Here is a 22,603-nt window from a genome sequence, read left to right as displayed (position 1 = left end):
AACCTCAGTACCCTCTTTTCTTCCCTAACTAGACTCTCTTGGATCTAGTAGTACATCTTGAAGCCATCTCCCAATCTTTATCTTCATCAACAATCCCTCTTTCCCATCTACTATTTCTTCATCTCCTCAAAAACTATCTTGTTAGTACAATAATCTCCTCAACCTCTGTTTTGCTCGCACTAGACTCCTTGAGATCGTGGTGTAGTACTCTTGAAGCTCTTTCCTAACGTTTATCTCTATCACGAATCGTCTCCGCTTCTACCGCATTCTTCTTCTTCTCGAGCCTCTTCCAGACAACCTGCCAAAGCTTTTCTCAGTCACGTGTGTAAAGAGAAGTCTCGTGTCTGCCCGGTGAGACGCATGTGTCAAAACGCTCCAAGGATACACATTTTCGCGAATAAACATCAATTTGAGCGTCCAGCAGGGAGAGTGACTGGATTCTCTCTCTCTCTCTCCTCTCCTCTCCTCTCCTCTCCTCTTCTCTTCTCTTCTGTAAGGTAAGTTAAAGTCTCTTCCCTCAAGCTTTTATCTCTTTCTTAGGGAGTCAACTGCAAGCATAAGATCATGAAAGGGTGTGTCAGGGGGTCTTTTCAACAGTAATGTATGCCCTGCCCTACCCTGCTTTAGCTTTCTGTGGTCTGCCCTTCCTTCCCATCCCCTACCCACTCTTCCCTTTCAAACCCGTATTCTTTAACTCATCGGCACCTCAGTTCGTCTGTTTGAAAAGCCTCTCGTAGAAGCTGTTTGGATTTACATGGTTTTGTGATTCTAGTGATAGTTTTACCAGACTTCTGCACCGTGAACGGGAAAATAACCCATGAACACCTGGTCAGTAGTTTGGGAGATAGTCGTAATAACCCATAAACACCTGAGGCCGGATCCATCATACCACTTACGAGACCTGTTGATGGTAAGTCTTCTGGTAACTCCATCATCTAGGAACGCTCTTGATCTTAAAGCGACTCCAATGGCAATGAAAGAAGTGTCGACCAGGCCTGTACTTCATTCACTGTCATCGGAGCAGCCTAAACACAAGGATCATTCGTAGAGGACAGATTTACTAAAAGACTTACCAACGACCGGTCTTGTAGTGGCTTGATGAATCCGGCCCCTGGTCAGTAGTTTGGGAGATAGTCGTAATAACCCATGAACACCTGCTCAATAGTTCGGGAGATCGTCGTAATGGGAGCACGTTTAAGAGCATTGACCCTGCCTTACCCGTGCCTGAGCTACCCTGCCCCCTCCTTGTCCTGCCTCGTGCTGTCCTGTCTTATCCCGGCTCGTCCAGTCCTGCCCCGCCCTTCCCTAACATGTCCCACCTTACCCTGCCCCGCTGTAGCATCCCATTCTTTGCCTTACTTTATCCTCCCCTGCGGCTCCCCTGCCTGTTTTACTCTGTCACCTTCCTGTTCTGCCGTGCTCGTATCATACCTTGGTGGGCGTCTACTCTGGTCTACTTCGCCCAGCCTTACCTAGTTCTTCTCGCCCCGCCCCGTCCAGCCTCGGCCCTTCCCCGTCTCCAGTAGCTCGATGTCCATCAGTAAAGGTCAATAGAGCGGCCATTAGTACCTTTTAAACGACCCTCATGGCCGCCACACTAAACAATGCCACAATCTCTTCCGCGGATCTGACCACACACACATAGATACACACACACACACACACACACACACACGCACTTAGGGTAAGGTACGGTAGTAAGTGGTCCGTGGAGAGTTCTTGGGCTATTCAGAAGTGTCCCAAAAGGCATCATGGGGCCATTTTTCAGTCGTGTAAAGGCCTTTTGTTGGGACGGCGACGGGAGGGTTTCGTTTGATCTCTCGGAGGCGGTAGATTGGGGCGAAGACGGAGGCGGCGGCGGCAGAGCTAATAAAAGGCTGTGAGGAGTAGGGAGATGCAGCGAGCGAGCGAGCGAGCAACAAACAGACGGACAGACAGACAGACGAATGTTTTGGGTTCTGCTCTACGCCAGGATGATAGGAAGGAAGAAGAGTCAGAGGGATGGAAGGAGAGATGAAAACGAGGAAGTAGAGGTAGAAGTGACGAAGAAAAGGAGGGAAGAAAGAGATATTGAGGAAAGTGGAGGAAGAATGAATCTGATGTGTGGTGAGAAGGATAGAGAAGAGAGGGACGGAGTAGAGGAAGGAGGAGTTAGAGGAAGGAGTGACGGAGGAAAGGTACGAAAGAATGGAAGGAGGGAGGAAAGGGTCTTGCTAATGCTATCTCGCGGTATAGAGGATTTAATACCATTGTGAGAGACGAATAAGTAAAGTAGATTAATGAGGGCTTATGTGGATTCCAGGCATTCTTACGTTTTATTTCACGAGTTTTATTACCTCTCCTTTTTCTCCAGCGGATTTAATGAAGAAAAGATGCAGCTTACGAGAGTATTTATTGTTGTTTATATTAATGTTTATCCGAAGAAATAATGGAAGAGCTGAATACAAGGATAAGTTTATTTTATCTTATTCTTTAGTAACCTGGAAAGTAGTAGTAGTAGTAGTAGTAGTAGCAGTAGTAGTGGTAGTAGTAAAGTGATGGTAGTAATAGTAGTAGTAGTAGTAGTAGTAGTAGTAGTAACAGGATCAAGAGCGTTATAATCAGGTTACACGAATATAAGAATTTTGTCCACGTCTGTGTTGATAATCTTTCCCTACCATTGGAGTCTCGAGCGTCCGTGCCAGGTAACTGTATTAATAACAGGTAATATTAGTTTCATGGGTATTCCTCCAATGAGCCAAGTTTACGATTAGAAATATTAGCAGCTGAAATATTTCCAATGTTTACACGAATAGATCACTTGTCATAAACCTTTGAGTAATAGGAGTCAAATTCATGCATAGAAAACGGGAAACCGGAGTGTGATATGTTATTTACGACACAAACTGCTATTCTCTCTCTCTCTCTCTCTCTCTCTCTCTCTCTCTCTCTCGTTTTTCCTCCCTCTATCCTCGTTTCCACCTCCCGGCCCTCCCTCCCTCCCTCCCCTCCGCCCTTGCTGGTCACCCTGGGCGCCCTTATCCATCTAGCAACTCCCCAGGACGCTCCCTTGCCCCGCCCTTACCCCGTCGGTACCTCCATCCCTCCTTGTCTCCTCCCTCCCTCCCTATCTCAGTATTTCCCTGCTTAGTCTTATCTCACTTCAACCCCCTCCCCCTCAAATTACCGTCCATGCAGTGCTATCTCCTTTTACGCCAAGGGGCAATACCTTACCGTTTTTACCACCCTGAAGAAACTCGCCATGCATAGTTTTTTTTTCGTCGGACAGATATGCAACACACTCCTCTTCTCCTCCTCGCTCCACACTCCCAATGGTATTACTCTAGCTTTTCCCTACACCAGTATCCCAAACATCTATTGCACAAGATTATCCGTTCCTTTCCTGTCTACTCCTATTGCCCGCAGCTCCTTGGTCGTTCATCAGCCTACAGCCTATTCTCTTATGTTCTAGTAATAGCTCGTTCTCTTTTTCCACCTCAGTTTACCTAACCAAACGCAATCTGAAATGACTCTAACGACACCTTACCTAACCTAACCTAACCTCATGGTCCTATTGTACTGCGATGGCCCTTCTCTCTGCACCCCTGTTCCATCTCCACCATAATATTTTAAATCTATTATTATCCAACCCTTTCCTAGTAGTTCTGTTTCCTTTAGCAATGTTGTCCCATTATCCACACTTCCGAAATATACCGCCAGTTTCCCCCTTTTTGCTTCAAGAGAGAGAGAGAGAGAGAGAGAGAGAGAGAGAGAGAGAAGGGGGGGAGGAACGGGACCTCTGATCCGTCAATTCTTTGTGTAAGATCGTGATGGATGAGGATTTACGAAAACACTGGACCACTTTCATCCCTTCCTCCTCAAACTCCTCCTGCTCCTCTCCCACCATCACCTCCTCCTCCTCCTCCTCCTCCTCCTCCTCCTCCACTCACTACAACAGGAAAAAATATAGATACTTACTCTTTTCTTCAGCTTGAACCTATTCTTCTTCATGTCGTAGCAAAGCACCTTCTTGTAGTCCTTTATATGGAAGAACCCCGTCTCGGGTGACGTCTTGTGGATGTAGATTCGTTCTGTTGCAAAACGGAAGAGAAGAGAGAAAAAAAGAACGATTACTAAAGTGGAAGGATTGACTGGTTATGTGTGTGTGTCTGTGTGTGTGTGTGTGTGTGTGTGTGTGTGTGTGTGTGTGTGTGTGTCGATTAAATCAGACTACTATCCACCACCACCACCACCACCACCACAACTTACCACCCACCTACCCGCCTGATAATCCTAGTCCCATCCTCCTTATTAACCTGTCCTACTTAGCTATCCATCCAGTGACCTTATCTAATCTCTCTCTCTCTCTCTCTCTCTTCCTCTTTCTTCCTCTTTCTCCTCCTCCTCCTCTACCTCAAAAGACAGACATCGCTATTCCATTCTATTAGCACCGTACAGCAATTTCTCCCTAAGGCCTTTTATCCCATCGCGGCCACGCCTTCCCGGCCGTCACACGCGTCTAATAAACTCGAAAATAAACACGAGAGTAAATTCGGAAATCAAGATGAGTGTACGTCAGCGGCGGGACGCTAACTGGGGGATAGAGGCGGATGCTTCCCCAGATAAGAGCGCCCCAGGATGAAGGATTTATGCCCACTGCCCCTGATTCTTGCCTGCCTTTCCTGGGGTGTTCCTCGTCTCCCTGGGGGGCATAAGGGAGTGTTTGGAGTGTGTGTGTGGGGACTGTGTGGGGGGATTTTGTCTGTGTGCGTGTGTAGTGGGGGTAGGGGGTTGTGTACTAGGGGAGGTAGGGAGGAGTTGTGTGTGTGTGTGTGTGTGTGTGTGTGTGTACCATAATCCGCTCAACAAGGCCAGCATTCCAGCCTAAACGAGCGACATTCCACCCTTCACTTCCACACATCAGCGTCACTAACATCCCAATCCCTCACGGCACTATCACTCTGGAGGGCCATCAATCACCCCCACACCTGGCGTCGAACTCATAGCGGAGACGCATACCAAAGAAGCTAAGGTTGGTATTGTCAGATGCTCCCACCCCTCACACCAATATTTCCAAAGGCCAAAAAGGAGGCTATCGAGTTCTAATGAGTGTTCTTTTAGGTTCACCGTACAGAAGAAGGCTCAGACTACCACCAGGGTCATAAAAGTACCCCTGGAAATGCCTTAAACTCCCACGAAAGACTAGTAAAATACGTGTTCTTGGGCGCAGAAATGTTTAAAAATATGGCCCTAAGCCACACACACACTAACCTAGTCCGGCAACACCACACGCGCTAACCTGGTCACCTCTATACTCTCATACTTGTTCTCTCTCTTTCACCCGTTCCCTTTCTCTCTCTCTACTTCCACCTCTACTCCACCGCAGCCGTCTCCACCTCCACCACCACCACACCTGTCCACTAAGTTAAGCTTGACACCTGGACATAAACGAGTGAGGGTCTAATGCCTCCATCTGTATGCCAGGCTGTGATTAGGCTCTTCGGGGCAGCGTGTATTGAAACGAATAAAAAGATGGGTGGAGGGACGCCCATCTAAGTGTCACTCTTCCCAGGGGACAGAGAGAGAGAGAGAGAGAGAGAGAGAGAGAGAGAGAGAGAGAGAGAGAGAGAGAGAGAGAGAGAGAGTTTTATACATCGTTGTCATTGCTTGCTCCATTTGTCTCGATTTACAGCTTATTTAGTCGCTTGTGAAGGAGAAAAGACGACCGAAAAGGCTTGAATTATTCGCTATTATTATTCTATCTCTCCCAGTACTCTCTCTCTCTCTCTCTCTCTCTCTCTCTCTCTCTCTCTCTCTCTCGCTCTCGCTCTGGCTCTGGCTCTCTCTCTCTCGCCCTCTGCCTATCCATTCCTCTATCGCTCATATCGCCTGTCGGTCTGTCCTCTACCACTCGTCCCCTGTCCGCCAATCTGTCACCAGCGTATACAGATAAGCCCACACATTTCTCCCCTTCCTCCTCCCCCCTCCCTTCCTCTCGCTCCCCCGCTTTCTCTCTCTCTCTCTCGGTACTTACGCATGTCATCCTGCTTGCAACAGTCTGTCAACCGGTTGTTCTTAAAGGAGAGACACAGAGAGGAGTTGCTCGGGAGCGTTGAGTAGTAATACTTGTAGTCGTCGTTGCTTCCTCCCATAGTTGACACCTGGTGGAGGGAGGCGTCAGTTGGGGGCTTGGATGGAGGGTGCTACATAGAGTTACATAGATACTTAAGGAGAGGGAGAGGGAGTGAAGGGCAGAGAGAGAGAGAGAGAGAGAGAGAGAGAGAGAGAGAGAGAGAGAGAGAGAGAGAGAGAGAGAGAGATACATAGACAGACAGATACATATACAGACAGAAACAGAGACACACAGACAGACAAACATACACAGACAAACAGAAGACAGACAGACAGGCAGACAGACAAAGACAGAGACACACACACACAAATGGGAAGACTGTCAGTGAGCAAAGGACAGACAGGGACAGACAGACAGGCAGACAGACAGACAAATAAAGCTTCCAGGACATGCAAGGAATTATGTGAAAGCCAAAAATAAGTTGTAAATGAAGATAAGATAAAATAATGGATAGCAAATAAAACAGAGGACTTAAAATAGCATTAACTCAATATTCAGCTACGCATTTATATCAGCATGATGACAGAGTATTAAGGAAGGCTACAAAGCTTAATATAAAATTGTACAAACCAGATATACCTCTCCCTCGGACTATATATATTTGATTCATTGAGATAGGAAACGTTCTGCGCACTATACAAATAATTAACATCATAACACAGGTATTGCATGAGAGGAGTAAGGGGAGGGGTACACAAGCGAAAGGAAGAAGATAATAAAGAAGGAAAGGAACGGAAGAGAGGAAGGTGATGGGAAAGAGGATAGATCAAAAGAAGTAGGAAGATTCAGGTTAGAGGAAGAAGGTATATGATAGAGAAGAGAAGGGCTGGATGGGAGGAACGAATGGGAGAGAGGAGGAAGATTTCAAGATTAGAGGAAGGAGGGTAAAGAAAAAACGAAGAGAAGTAATGGAAAGGAGGCAGGTGGAGAGAGAGGAGGAAGATTTCAAGATTAGAGGAAGGAGGGTAAAGAAAAAACGAAGAGAAGGAATGGAAAGGAGTCAGGTGGAGAGAGAGGAGGAAGATTTCAAGATTAGAGGAAGGAGGGTAAAGAAAAAACGAAGAGAAGGAATGGAAAGGAGGCAGGTGGAGAGAGAGGAGGAAGATTTCAAGATCAGAGGAAGGAGGGTAAAGAAAAAAACGAAGAAAAGGAATAGAAAGGAAACAGGTGATGTGAAAGAGGAAATATTCAGAGAAGGAATATTTCAGATTATAAACACACGTAACTCACCACATTCAGCAGGACCAGCAGGCAAACAGCGAGGTATGTCAGTCTGTAAGGAGAAGAAATACATCGTTAGTAATACAGTAATACGAGGAAAACAATGTATATTCTATGGTTCGTATATTCAGATTCTTTTGGTTCTTACAATAACTATTTTCCAAGGCCACAGAGGAGATTAGTTGGACTCTCATGAGTGTTATTACGTCCATGGTGCAGTAACCTTGTCAAACCGTCACTATATCGGCTCTTGAAACTACCCATGGAAACACTAACACAACCTCCTCCAAAGACTTGTGTAATGTGGGTTTGTGCCCCTGAAATGTTTAGGAATACTGGTCTATGTGTGAGGGGAGAACACGAAGAACTCCACCGCCCTCGAGAAAAAGACAAGATAAAACTGATTAGCAAAACTCGCAAATCAGGGTGACGATAAGAAACTGTACTGATTCTTTTTTTCTTCAGGTTTTCTCTCTCTCGCTCTCGCTGTGTGTGTGTGTGTGTGTGTGTGTGTGTGTGTGTGTGTGTGTGTGTGTGTGTGTGTGTGTGTGTGTGTGTGTGTGTGTGTGTGTCCAGGAATTCTCAAAATATTAATGATAAGTTTGTTTTGAGAGGAAAAGGAAGAAGATGACGGAGATAAAATAGGAGATTGCGAGGCGGAGGAGGCAGAACCAAAACAGGAAAGGAGGTGAGAAGGAGGGGCGTCAGTGGTAGTAGTAGGTGTAGTAGAAGTAGTAGTAGAAGTAGTAGTAGTAGCAGTAGTAGGAGTAGTAGTAGTAGTAGTAGGAGTAGGAGTAGTAGTAGTAGTAATAGTTGTAGTTGTATTAGCAGTAGTACTAGTAGCAGTTGTAGGAGTAGTAGCAGTAGTAGTAGTAGCAGTAGTAGGAGTAGTAGTAGTAGCAGCAGCAGAGGAGCATTTTTGTGCTAAGGAAGAAAAGTTGTTTAGCGTAAAGGTAGGAAAATACACGAGAAAATTTTTGATAAGGTAAAAGATAATATGGAAATAACAGCGGTGATATCAGTCAACCAATCAATCAATGTATCCCTTCGCATATATGACACACGGAAATAAAGTCGAGCTAGAAATACCACCACAAAATAATGGAATGAGAAATAAAGGTAAATAAATCAATGAAAAAAATACATAGCGCAAAATAATTCAGGGTAGAAGTTTTCGATAAAGATGACGAGAGTGTACAAAAAAAATAGCGTTTAAGGATTTTGTAGATTATGAGATAGAGAAATAAAAGCAAGACAATTTAGAGAGAAAAAGATAATGATCAGAAGATTAAAGAAAGATATTGCAAAGCGTAAAATAAATTCTTGCCACGGAACCACCACCGCTATTGCAACCACCACCACCACCACCACCACCACCACCATCACCATTACCATCACCACCACCATGACCACCATACTATTGCTAATGCCTCCACCATCACTGTCACATCACCACCACCATCACCACCACACAATCACCACCATGATCAACATACTACAGCTACATCCTCTACCATCACAATCTCACCACCAACATCACCACCACCACCATACCACTACTACCACAACCGTTACTATACCAATCATACCACTCATTCACCACTATATCATTACTACCACTACGACTACTTCCACTACGACTACAGCCAGGCAAGGATTTAAACACGACCCCAGGAAGAGGCAGACAGATAGGGGTGACTTGCCCGGGCTAGTGCCTAGTGATGGTGGGTCAATATTGATACGACAAACACTAGAGCCACCCCCGACGCGACCACCAACACACATCTACCTTACCTAACCCATACAGGCTCGCTCTACCTCCCTGACGCAGCCCTAACCATCCTATACTTGCCCTACCTGTCTTCCCTATGTTCTTTCCACTGTGTTCGTATCTACCCTTCCACTAACACATCTACCTTTCCTTACCATTACAGGCCTGTCTTCCCTATGTTCGCCTATGCATTGTGTTCGTATCTACCCTTCCACTAACACATCTACCTTTCCTTACCAATACAGGCTCGCTCTACCTCCCTGACGCAGCCCTAACCATCCTATACTTGCCCTACCTGTCTTCCCTATGTTCGCCTATGCATTGTGTTCTTATCTACCCTTCCACTAACACATATCTACCTTACCTTACCAATACAGGCCCTAACTACCCTACTTGCTATCATCCCCTCTTCCCTATATTCATTCTACTATGCGTTGTGGTCGTATCTACCCTACACGTGTCTGCCCGTTCTCCTTATCCTTGTCAAGCCTATTCATCTATGTTATCTTATCCATGTGACCTCCTCCTATCTTCCCTACACATCATTATTTTTCTTGCCAATCCTTATCTACCATATAAACACCTCAATCTACACTAAACATCACTTATTTATCTATCTACAAGGGTTATTTTTTGTGCCTCTTTCTCTCTTCTTATCCACATTAGTTTCACCTGTACTTAAATTGTCTTCCTAAGTCCTGTTTGACCTACATAAGCCTATCCTTAATTCATCTTCAGCTTTCTTATCCCGTTTTATATTTCGTTGTGATCTATTCCTTCTTCCTTGGTCCATCCCTCTTCAAGACATTCTTCTACTTCTCTCTTATCCATCCTTCTTCAATACCCTTTTCCTTGCACTATTTATCCTATTCTGCTATTCGTTTTACTCATCATCCTGTCCCTTTCCTCATCTCCTGTTCATTCTGTCTACTATCGTTGTACTCCTATTCATCTATATGCGCTTGTGTCTCTTCCTCATCCCCTTCAATCCTCCTCCTTTATCCACCCATCCCATCATCCCTCTACTCGTATATATCAGTCCATTACATTCCTCTTACCACCCCTCTTCCCCATACGTTACTGTCCACTCCCTCTACTCTGTCAATCCTCTTATACCTTCCCTCTTCTCCCATTTGTTCTTTCCACTATCTCTGCTCTGTTCACCTATCCTTTTGTCTCATTCTTTTTCGTCTTATTTTTTTGTGATTCATTTTTCTTTTTTTTCGTCTCATTCTTTTTTTTTTTTGTCTTTTTTTGTCTCATTCTTTTTGTCATTTATTTTTTGTCTCTTTTTTTGTCATTCTTTTTGGTCATTCTTTTTGGTCATTCTTTTTTGGTCATTCTTTTTGGTCATTCTTTTTGGTCATTCTTTTTGGTCATTCTTTTTGTCTCATTCTTTTTTGTCTCATTCTTTTTTGTCTCATTCTTTTTGTCTCATTCTTTTTCGTCATTCTTTTCTGTCTCATTCTTTTTTGTCTCATTCTTTTTTTGTCTCATTCTCCTTTTGCCTCCCATTCGTTCTTTCCACTATCTCTGCTCTGTTCACCAATCCTTTCGTCTCATTCCTCCTCCTTACGGACACTAAACGCTTTATATTTTATGCTCCATCACCTGTTTTCAATCTTAATAACCCTACACATCGCTATCTTTCCATCCCATAGAGTTTGTTTAGATAAAGACCAGAAAACAATGGCCGGGCCGTAGGTGTGCAGAGACGCGTTACAATGGTCAGCGAGAGACAGAGACAGAGCGAGAGAGTTGGTAACACAATACAACCGCAGTAACCGCCATGACTCGCTTTATACCACAACACAACACTTTGACGTCAGCTAAATATAATTCTGCCTTAACCTGTATTAAGGACGGATTCCTTCGGCCGCCACAACCCTCACTCCCTTCTGTACTTCCCTCCTCCTTAGCACTTCGCTGTCCACCACTGTTGCCAGATTGTCGTACTCAGAGCATAGTATTTACCGGTTTCTGACGCCTGACTATTGCCAAGAAACATCAGGATCTAACTCTTTTAACGATAACTATAAATGAGTTTCGTTATTGGAGCCCAGAAGACAGTTTAGGGGTAGGAAGTCGGGAAATATAATCGGCTGAGTACGATAATCTGGCACCGTTCTGTCCACGACGATATCACTATTTTTTTTTTCATCTTCTTATCCACACTACTTCAACCTGTATTTGAATTATCCTCTTCTATCCTATCTGGCCTACAGTAATTCATCTTCAGCTTTCTTATCCCTTTTACATTTCGTTATGATCTGTTCCTATTTCCCTTAACCCATCTCTTCCCTTTCTCTCTCACTTTCCCTTCCTTCTCTCTCATATTTCCTTCTTTCCTCTCTCATACTTTTCTTGTGTACTTCTTTCCTTTTAACCTCCTCCACATCCTGCTACTTTACACGCCCTCAAACCTTCCTCCCTATCTTCCTACATCTTTATCTTTCATTTCCATAAACCTTCCCTTCCACTCTTATACTTCCATCAAGTCCTTCCACAAACCTCATTTCCGTAACCTCCTCCACATCCTGCCGCCTTACACGTCTAGAAACCTTCCTCTTCTACCATTCTCCACCTTCCTCTACCTTACATTTCCATAAACATCCCTCCCTTACACCTTTACCTCTTTCCCTCCCTACCTTTCCACCTTCACAGACTCTCCCCTCTTGTCTCTATCCCCCTCTCCTGTCTCTCCACCCCACAACAATAGCATTTTATTCAATACCTCTTTCACTCATCTCTTTATTTCCCGTCCAATGTCTTCCTCCTTCCCACCTCCCTTACCTCCCTATTATCCTCGCCGCATCCCTATCACTGTGACCGCCTTCCACCTCCCACCACTTGTCCATCACCCCACCTTATTATCTCCCCATAACACTCCACATATTCCAGTCGTCACGTTGCCATTCATCACTTCGCCCCCTCCTCCTCCTGTGCCTCCCCATCTCTTCTCATCCAATTTCATAAGGGTCCCTAACCAACAATGCCTTTCCTTAAACATCCACACTCCTTCCCCATTACTCCTAACATCCCCTTCTCTTTACTTCCCCTCGCCTGAATCCTCTGCATCCTCCGCTTCTCCCCTACGCCTAACCACCCCAGTAATAATTTTGAATCTATATCTGAGAAACGGAGACAGAAATAAGTATCAAAATAAATATGAGTGACAAACGAAATAACCTTTTTTTAACATGAGCACAAGAAAAGTATCCGTGTCAACATAACAGTTATTACACGTATATGCTGAAGGACAAACACCCATTAAGCTGAAAACTCACTTGCAAAGAAAAGTATAAATATATCAAGATAAGAAACGATAAAAAAGTAAAGTGTCACATAGAATAAGGGACAGAGCCATATGGTGACGTCAAGAGTGCCATGAGGTGACCTACTTTTTAGGCATTACAGGTCCCGTGGCGAGAGAGAGGGAGGCGGAGGAGGTGTGGGAGGGGAAGGCGGCAGGAGTGGTGGTGGTGGTGGTGGTGGAGGGGCCGGGTGTGTTTTGCCGCGGCCCACATTGTGATTCCTTGGTACCCGTTAGGAGGATGGTGAAGTAGTAGTAGTAGTAGTAGTAGTAGTAGTAGTGGGGATGGTCTATCTAGCAGTTATGGCTCAATCACCACCACTGTTCCTTCTCCCCTCTCGCCTCCCTTCTCCCTTCTCTTCTCCCCTCTCTCTCGCGTCTTGTGTCCTTATCAGCGGGCGAGGAAACGCGAGACCTCTCAATCACTCGGTCAGTCCCCTTGGTGACGGATGCAGGACGGGGCGTGTGGGGGCGTGGGGGGAAGGGTTGCGTGCGTGGTGGCAGGGAACGTATCCAAAACTGCCTGCGTGTGCGTGTGTGTGCCTCGAGCCGCTACCACCAGTCTTTTTTTCCTCCTGCAGTCCACGGTGAAGGTGAGACTCGGTTACCCGCACGTCCTTGAGGGGAAGCTAACACCAAACACCACGTCACACCACACCACACACTGATAACTTGAGGGTGTGAGCTCAGGTCGAGGTGTTGACCGACGCGTGTTCTGGGCATAACTGAGGGTCTGGATGCGTCTCTTGAATGTATATATCAGCGGCTTCTTGGAACGTTATCACGCTTGACGCCCCCGCCCCGCCACAGACGCACGTCGGGAGGAGGCGAGATAATGGGGGACCCCACAGATAAGGATGTATTGGGCATATAATTTCTGACGGCATTACGGGATTAAACGAGGAATACTGAGAACCACTAACCATGGATAGAAAGTCGCAACTACGCAATTATGAACTTACGAGACTTACCATCAGAGAGCGTGTCGAAACATTGGACAGGCGTAAGAAAATGTACAAATAATCTAGGAAATGTGATAAAAAAAGTACTGAAGGAGATTTCCATGGCTAGGCTCAAACTTAACCACGAACCAACGCAATTTCCGGCCACCTTACGTAGATACTAAAATAAAGATTGCGGGGAAACACACTACACACACGAGGAAATACAAGCTAGAGATAAGTGAGACGAATAAGATACGAGCACATGCAAGGAGAGATGATTGAAGGTTATTAGAGATTGGAGATGAATGGATAGAACTAAAAATTACTGAACGTGACTGGAGATAAGTGGACATGTGTAGAAATGATTGGAGATGAGTGGAACATGAATGGACAAGAGTGGAGATAACTGGAGATAAGTGTAGATGCTTGGGAGATGAAGGAAGATGAGTGGAGATGATGACATACAATTGGAGATGAGTGGAGAGTGTTGAAGATGAGTAGGAAATGAGAATGAAAAGTGAAAGTGCGAGAAGATGAGTGAAGATGCATGGGAGATGAAGGAAGATGACTGGAGATGATGACATACAATTGGAGATGAGTGGAAAGTGTTGAAGATGAATAGGAAATGAGCAAAAACGAGTGGAAGTGAGTGGAGATGAGTGAAGATGACTGGGAGATGAGCTGAGGTGAGTGGAGGTCGTTGCATCATGCCGGAACTAATGGAGGAAAACACGCGTATTGCAAAAGTTACCTTGAACAGATGAGGAGTGTGACGCCAGGTGATGCAATGTGTCTCCTCCTCTTCCTCTTCCTCATCCCCCCCTCCCTCCTCCATCCCCTCCTCCCACCTTTCTTCTCTCTCCCCCTTATGCCATCCCACAACATCCCCTTCCCTCATCCTGCATGCAATCCCATTCTATTCAATTCACCTCTATTTCTCTTCTTACATTTCTCTTTCTTTTTTTCCTTATCCTCCTTCCCTCTTTCATTCCTTTCTTCCCATTGCGTTTCTTCATTACTTTCCCTTTTCAGCATCCAACTCTCCACTTCCTCCTTCTTACGATTCTCTTTTTTTTTCCTTAATCTCCTTCCATTCTTCCTTCCTCATTTTCCATTTCGTCACCTCATTTCGTCATTTCTTTCCCCAGTCTCCGATTCTCACTTTTTTTTCCTTTTCTATACTGCTTTCCCTCCTCAAGTTCTCTTTTATTTTCCTGCCTTCCTATTATTCTCTTCTCCTTTCTCTTACTATTCTATCTATCTTTATGTTGCTTCCCCTGCCTCTCATCCTTTCATGTTATCCCCTTCCCTTCCTCTTCATGCTCTCTATTCTCTCCTTTTCTCTATTATTTCTTCTTTATTTTTACCATCCTACCTATCATTACGTGTCACATTTACCTCGCATCCCTTCAGACTATTCCCTCATTGTAATTTATGTATATATAACTAAAACAACTCCCTCATTTTAAGCACACTGCCTTTGCTATCACCCACAAGTCAGACCTCATTGTAATTTATGTATATACTGACGCGTTCTTTCTTCTTTAAGTTCGCAAGGGAAGCAAAAGAGGACGAGAGAGAGATTGAAATTGCAAGCAAAACAACTCCCTCATTTTTAATCACCCCCCAAACCCACACCTTTACTATCAGGCGCTACAAGTCAGACCCTAATCGTAATTTCTGTATATACTGACGCGTTCTTTCTTCTTTAAGTTCGCAAGGGAAGCAAAAGAGGACGAGAGAGAGATTGAAATAGCAAGCAAAACAACTCCCTCATTTTTAAGCACCCCCCAAACCCACACCTTTGCTATCAGGCGCCACAAGTCAGACCCTAATCGTAATTTCTATATATACTGACGCGTTCTTTCTTCTTTAAGTTCGCAAGGGAAGCAGAACAGGACGAGAGAGAGATTGAAATTGCAAGCAAAACAACTCCCTCATTTTTAAGCACCCCCAAACCCACACCTTTGCTATTAGGCGCCACAAGTCAGGCCCGTCATACCTGTTTGTCCCTATCGTCACCTCTTCACGTCACCTACGGGGGCAACACAGCGAGGGCTTCTGTCTCCGTCACCAGCAGCGGACGCAGACCCTTCACTCTCAAGCACCGGCGATAAACCCTTTTGTTGGTCCGCAAATGGTTAGGTAAGAACGATATTGCGGCGCTTATCGGTCCGTACGGCCATGGTCTTATAGCGTCCTAATAGGCGAGGAGACTTGGTAAGGACGTGTGAGGGGAATAAAAAGTGAAAATAGGTTGTTAGTAGTTTGGTTTTTGCGTTTGAGGTTAAAGGGATAGCGGTGTTTTTGCTTTTAAGGGGAGGGGCTTTCTCTCTCTCTCTTTCTCCCCTTTCCTTGGTTTTGTTATGGGTTGCTCCCGTATCTGTGTTTAAAGGTGGTCATAGGGGAGAGAAGGAAAATTAGGTAAAATCTAAGTGTTCTTTTAGCGGTAGTTTCTTTAGGCTTTCTCTCTTTTTCCTTCTCTCTTTTTCGCTTTAAAGAGTTGTTCACGCGTCTGTATTTAAAGGTGAAGTAACAGAAAGGAAAATAAAGTAAAATTCAAGCGTTCTTTTAGCGGTAGTTTCTTTAGGCTTTCTCTCATTTTCGCTTTAAAGGGTTGCTCACGCGTTTGTATTTAAAGGTGAAGTCATAGAAGAGAGAAGGAAAATAAAGTAAAATTCAAACGTTCTTTTAGCGGTAGTTTCTTTAGGTTTTTTCTCTTTTTCCTTCTCTCGTTTTCTCTTTAAAGGGTTGCTCACGCGTCTAACTTTAAAGGTGAAGTCATAGAAGGGAAAATAAAGTAAAATCCAAGCCTTCCTTTGTTCTTTCTGAGTTAACGAAGGACTTTGGAAGATTGCGATCAAGGGAGTGTGTTGAGCGTATTTAGTGAGAGAGAGAGAGAGAGAGAGAGAGAGAGAGAGAGAGGAGGGTGTGTCCGGGCTGGTACATCGATAACATCTTTATTATTTACTCCTCGGGTTATCGATGGGAAAACTTTTATCTTCAGTCTCATTCCGCCTCGACGCAGCGCCTGAGAAAGACCACCACGGGGCTCTCTTAATGACCTCCTCCTCCTCTTCCTCTTCTATCCTCCTCCTCCTCTTTCTCCAAATGCTCAGCTTCTTCTATCCTTCCTCTTTCCCGCTCTGCTTTCTCCACGGTTCTGTTATAATATGAAGAGGTCCATCGCTCCCTCGTTTTCTATTCCTCTTCGTTTCTATTGTTTTGTTCATGTTGTACGGCGTTATCTCTGCCTCTCTTCTCCTACTCTTGCTCTTCACGCTCCTCCTCCTCCTCCTCCTCCTCCTCCTCCTCCTCCGTGCTCAGTACTTTAAAAGGCTGGCTGTTTGGTTGTCGTGTTTTCTTCTCCTTACTTGATGGTGAAAGATCCCTTACTCCTTACCTCTCACCCTGACCCACTCCGACACACACACACACACACACACACACACACACACGCACACACACGCTCTCTCTCTCTCTCTCTCTCTCTCTCTCTCTCTCTCTCTCTCTCTCGCTAGTCATCTTCCGTCCTTCCTTTCTTCCACCCTCCAATTCTCTCTCCTTACTCTCCTTCCAATACTTCTCTCCCCTCTTCTTCCTCTCCTTCGTGGTTTCAGGTCAGTAACACGATGAGTAACGTGATGAGTTTCGTGGGCGGCTTCAAATACCTTCTTTATAACCCTAATCCATACTTTGAGAGAGAGAGAGAGAGAGAGAGAGAGAGAGAAAACATATATAAGATAATGTACAGGTTTTTTTTATTTTTTGTACGTAAATCCTGCCATTAATATCAACACTCTTATTCTTGCTATTATTCTCTTTGTTATCATCAATGTTATTATTTTCGTTATTATTATGTTTATTATTATTATTATTATTATTATTATTATTATTATTATTATTATTATTATCATTATTATTCTATTATCAATATTATCATTATTGTTAGTAATATTTTTTTTTTACATCTTTCTTCAGCTGAGACGCGTCTTGTCTATCTTTGGAGGACACCGTCTGTGAAACATTCTTTTCCTACAAATGTTTTTCTTGCCTTGACTTCAGTGTCACGCCCGTACATGGGAGGAAAACAAATCATATCACTTATAAATTGTTACGCCACACATTAACGCCTGATTATGCTTCTGTTCCAGGTAAGGATGGAGCAATTACTTCTGTCGGGCCGCCGATGCACGACTGACGACAAGTTGCCTTATTACTGATTACACGACGAACACACCTGCGTCAGAACCAGGCGAGGGGCAGGTGAGGGGGGTGTATGGGTATGGGTAAAGGTGTGGAGGGGGAAGGGATGGGGGAGGGGGGAGTGGAGGAATTGATAGGGTAGGGGATGGAGTGGGGGGTTAGGAGAGTGCAGAGTCATTGGTAACTGAGGGGAGGGGAGGAAGAGAAAGGAAGGGGTGAGGAGGAAAGGGAATAGGGGAAAGTTGAAAGGTAATGGGATGTTGAAGGAGAGGAAGAGAGAAGATTAGATAAAAAGAGAAGGGATTTAAATAGAAGAGAGGGAATGGGAAATAGAGAGGGAAGAAAGTAGAGATATAGAGTAAGGGGAAAGAGATGAAGGATTAGGTTTAGTATGAAAAAAAAATTACATAAGGGAGGGAAAGGAGCCGTGGAGAAGGGGAAGGGAGGTAGGCAAAGGGGAGAAAAAAGGGGAAGGCAACGAGGGAATGACAGGGAGGGGGGCGGGGGGGAGAAGAAGGAAAATAATTAAGTCCATGGGAGTATTTAAAGATAACCTCGCACGAACAGGATACAAGATAGTGGCGCGTTTCTTTTGTGTAACCATCATCACACACACACACACACACACACACACACACACACACACACACACACACACAGGAAGCTCTAATAATATACTATAATCAAATGTTTATATACACGGAAAGTTGGACCTATTTCTAAGTACATACATATATCAGCTTCGTCACTATCACTCCCCAAGACGAACGTGACAAATACACAATAATAGCGTTGAGCGTCATATCGGGCCGTTTCCTGTCAACACAACACGGTCTTCTTCGTGCGGGGGAGACAGAAACAGAGGCAGCATACAGGTGGTGCAGATAGCGCTCCTTGCTCTTATCTCCTGCTCATCCGCCAGTAGTTTTGACGTCACGAAGATGGAGGAGGAGGAGGAGGAGGTGGTGGGCGTTGGAGGAGTGGTATGATAACAAAGATGATGATGAAGGAAAACGATAGAATGAAGAGGCAAGATTCACACGGGAGACAGGACGAAAAGAAGAAGGGAAGGTCAATGATAATAAGGGTACATGGATGGAAGAAGGAGTAAATGCGGCCTCACACAGAGCAAGTTTCTCCCAACATGTTGCTCGTTTTTGTTGGCGGTTGGGCAAAATGAACAACCACCAACAAGATATGGCGGTTGGTTGGTTGGGAGAAATCGGGGTCAAATGACATGTAAATTGAAAATCAATCATCGTACATATTTACTCAAATTGTCAACTGTAACACTCCAAAAACCGACGTACATGTGCAAGTATGTGTTTGTGATTTATTTATCCACTGTGTAAAGTTATTTATTACACTCAACTGATTGTGATGGTATACTGGGCGGAGTCTGTGCCTGTCGCGAGGTAAACAAACTGTTGAGATGGAGAACACTGCCTCTTCTGGCGCTTCTGCAGTCGTAGCACATGATTCATTATATGCAATGCAGCAGCACAATCTTCTAAACCCTCAATATCCTTCCGATTCATGGTAAAGTTCCTGGAGAGATGCTGGCGTGGTGTTTGTTGTTGTTGGAGCGCGGCGTCAACACAACAGTTCAGGGTCGGTACAGAGTGAGGCATAACAATGTTGGTTGGCGATAATCACCAGCGAAAACAAGCAACATGTTGGGAGAAATGTGCCCTGTGTGACGCCGCCATAAGGAAGGGATTCACATTGAGTTAGAATTGTTTTAGAAGGGAAAGTGGGTGAAAGATGTGGTCAAGAAATTAGGAAAGGAAAGAGAGATAGTTTAGAGATAGATAAAAGTGAGGTAAAACAGGTAAATAAAAGAATATGAAATGAGAGAGAGAGAGATAATAGATAGAGAGGAGGAGTAAGGGGTGAGGCCACATACCAGTAGGCAACCCACACCACCTGGCCTTATCAGACGCTTCTTGGGTAACAACTGATATCTTTGGCCTCTATCTGGGGCACGGCGCTCTCCCCTCACTCTCCCCTCTCCGTCCTCTCTCTCCCCTTCTTCCTCCCCCTTCACCTTCTTCTTCGAGACGTACTGGCGCTCATTTCTTTCACCTCTGCCTTCAACTTTCCTTCTATCACCACCACTATCTCCACCACCACCACCACCACCCACTACTACTACTACTACTACTATTATTACAACTACTATTACTACCGCCTCTGCTAATACTACTATCGCTCTCACTATAACAAACACTACAAAAACAACATCGCCATCATATCACTCCCTCCACTATCGCCATCATCGCCTCTATCATCGCCACCACTTCTTGTACTTCCACTATCATCATACCACCAAAATAACGAGCCACTCCACCACTCAGCCTCTTTCATCACCACAACATCACCACCACCACCATCATTATCACCACCACCACCACCAACAACAACAACAACAATAACAAAATAAAAACAGAAGCAATAACAAAAACATCATCACCGCCACCACCAACACCACCACCACCACCACCACCACCACCAACAACAACAACAACAACAACAACAAAGAGGCAAAAAAAAAAGAAAAGAAAAGTGAATATCCTCGCAGCAAAATTTTAAAAGCGAACAAAGTCAACTTCGAATATACAAAAAAAAAAAGACCTATAAATGATTGAAATTAAATGTAGATCAATAAACGGGCGCAAAAAGTTACCTGAGAGAGAGAGAGAGAGAGAACTTTACTCCAGGTGATTTGTAAAGCATGCGAGGACGAAGTGATCAGGGCGAAGGGCGAGAGGAGGAGGAGGAGGAGGAGGAGGAGGAGGAGGGGTTGCTGATACAGATGAGGAAGGGAGGTAGGAAGGAAGTGGAGGGATGGAGGGAAGAAGTGGCACAGTGTTAAAGTCCTGGTGTGTGTGTGTGTGTGTGTGTGTGTGTGTGTGTGTGTGAGTGTGTGTGTGATCCTCGACCATTTGAAGAATTAGAAATTAAAACAGCAAAACCAGTTCCTTCTACTTCTCTTCTTCCTCCTCCTCCTCCTCCTCCTCCTCCTCCTCCTCCTCCTCCTCTACTCTAAGATAATCAGAATAAGCGAGTTGCATCATGCCTCTCCACGCTGTTTTATACTACTCACTTTTTTTCCATAGCTAAAATCTTTAACTAAATCCTTTACAAACAATGTCTAATATATCAATCTCACGTTCACTTTTTTCCTTTCCCCCAAGTTTTTCTGCTGTTCTTCTTGCTGTTGTTCCTTCTGGGGCTTTGAAAGGGATGCAAAAATGGGGGCAGGGGGATGGCAAGGTGGCTGGTGCAAGTAGTGGGGGAAGGGGGAGGTGAAGGGGTTGTAGTGGGAGGAGGTTAGTGAAGAGGAAGGGGGAGAGGCGTGCCGCTAACATGCTGCCCGGGGCCGCCTCTGTATTGGCTAAGTTCCAGAGCTGGCCAGGTAGATCCGTTCTCACCTTTACTAATTAGCCCTCAAATACCGGCATCGTGTCTGCTCTTTATGTGGTTTTAGCGTAATACGTAATTTCACCCTCCATGCTGTCAATTAGTTAATATTTAAAGCTGCCTGTCACGCGGGGCTGCGGTTTAGATGTGTCTTCGGTGTGTTACGAGACTCAGCAGTATCATGATTGTTTAATGTTCGCTGAGAGATGATTGTATTAAATTTCCACTGAGCTTTATTATCACAGTCTCAGCCACCAGTATCCTACCTCCACTATTACCTTCCACAACGCTGTCAGCCACAACAACCCCCATCGCCCTTATCTCCACAAACTTCCTCCTTTCCAGTAACCTCCATCACAAACAACAATAAGGATATCAGTAACAGGAATCGGACAATCTCAGCACGTGTTTCTGCTTCCTGAAGTTGATAGTGTTTCCCGGAAGTGATTTGTCATTTTCTACAAGTTTAAATACCCTCACAAAATCAATTACTAAGACTTATACTACTACTACTACTACTACTACTACTACTACTACTTTTAATACTACTTCTACTATTTTTACTGCGTCTACTATACTTTCACCCCAACTAATACTACTTCTGCTTCTACTACTACTACTACTACTACTACCTCCGCTAATCATTTAACTACCACCGCTCCTACAATTACCAGTGTCCCACGATCTAATAGCGCTGTCCACCTCCCCGGCCCGCCCTGTTCCCCTAATGAATAAGATAATTAACTCGATAACTGATGATATACACACGACTCTCAAATTCTCTTCATCGCCATAAATTTGCATCTTAAGCAGAGTTTTATCAGCTCCGTCCCACGACACTCCCATCACTCGGCCCCTTCACCCACCCTTTTCTCCCTTCCCCCTAGCCGCCTCCCTTACCTTCGTTCTCCCTAACCTTCTTCACCTCCCTGCACCATCACCCTTGTCACCCTTGCTCCACTTCTCACCCCTCCGCCCCTTACCTTACTATCCCTTCACCCCTTTCTCCCTTCCCCCTACCCGCTTCCCTTACCTTCGTTCTCTCTAACCTTCCTCACCTCCCTGCACCGTCACCCTTGTCACCCTTGCTCCACTTCTCACCCTTCCGCCTCTTACCTTACTCTCCCTTCACCCCATTCACCCTTCCCATACCCCTACCCATCTTCACCCTTCCTAAACTAATCCACCACTCTTGTTCCGTTTCTCTCTCTTTCTCCTTACCTTACCTTACCTTACCTTACCTTACCTTACCTTACCTTACTCTACTACCTCTGTTCCCTCTCATATACCTCTTCACCCATCTCCCATTCCCCTCTCCACCTTCACCCACCTTCCCCCCTCCACCCTCCACTCCACCCTCACTCACCACCCACCCCTGCACCCCTTCCTCGTCAGCGACACAATTGGGTACAAACGCAAATGTCAGGAGAAGAATGAGAGGAATTAGACGTGTATCGTGATGCCATCGAAGCCCCATCACACATCCCAACTTGGACACGTCCGCTATCTTCTTGCCCCATCGAGGAGAAGACGAGGAAGACGAGGAAGAGGAGGAGGAGGAGGAGGGTGGGAAGCCTATAATAAGACGAGAGATAGTTCAAGAAATGTGACGT

At 45.0% G+C, this 22,603-nt stretch overlaps 1 protein-coding gene and 1 long non-coding RNA gene across 3 annotated transcripts in view; one reads left to right on the top strand and one right to left on the bottom strand.

Moving 5' to 3' along the window:
• LOC126987899 (uncharacterized) overlaps positions 1 to 22,603 on the top strand; it is a 380,175-nt gene that overhangs the window by 173,382 nt on the left and 184,190 nt on the right. The gene's annotated exons all lie outside the window — the stretch shown is intronic.
• Positions 1 to 22,603, bottom strand: part of LOC126987898 (uncharacterized) — a 65,720-nt gene that overhangs the window by 11,083 nt on the left and 32,034 nt on the right. Inside the window, exons 1-4 of one of the 2 annotated variants that reach the window (XM_050845398.1) lie at positions 12,506 to 13,499; positions 7,343 to 7,385; positions 6,014 to 6,140; positions 3,958 to 4,070 (exon numbers count right to left, since the gene is read on the bottom strand). In XM_050845398.1, coding sequence (XP_050701355.1) covers positions 3,958 to 4,070; positions 6,014 to 6,140; positions 7,343 to 7,385; positions 12,506 to 12,516 — 294 coding nt within the window. In that variant the 5' untranslated portion in view covers positions 12,517 to 13,499. Of the gene's footprint in view, positions 1 to 3,957; positions 4,071 to 6,013; positions 6,141 to 7,342; positions 7,386 to 12,505; positions 13,500 to 22,603 lie in introns of those variants that run through there. The other variant, XM_050845396.1, reaches the window with a different exon arrangement.

Source organism: Eriocheir sinensis, chromosome 67 (genome assembly GCF_024679095.1).
Source record: "Eriocheir sinensis breed Jianghai 21 chromosome 67, ASM2467909v1, whole genome shotgun sequence".
NCBI lineage: Eukaryota > Metazoa > Arthropoda > Malacostraca > Decapoda > Varunidae > Eriocheir > Eriocheir sinensis.
Note: the sequence above shows the minus strand (reverse complement) of the source record. Positions and strands in the feature narration are given on the sequence as shown.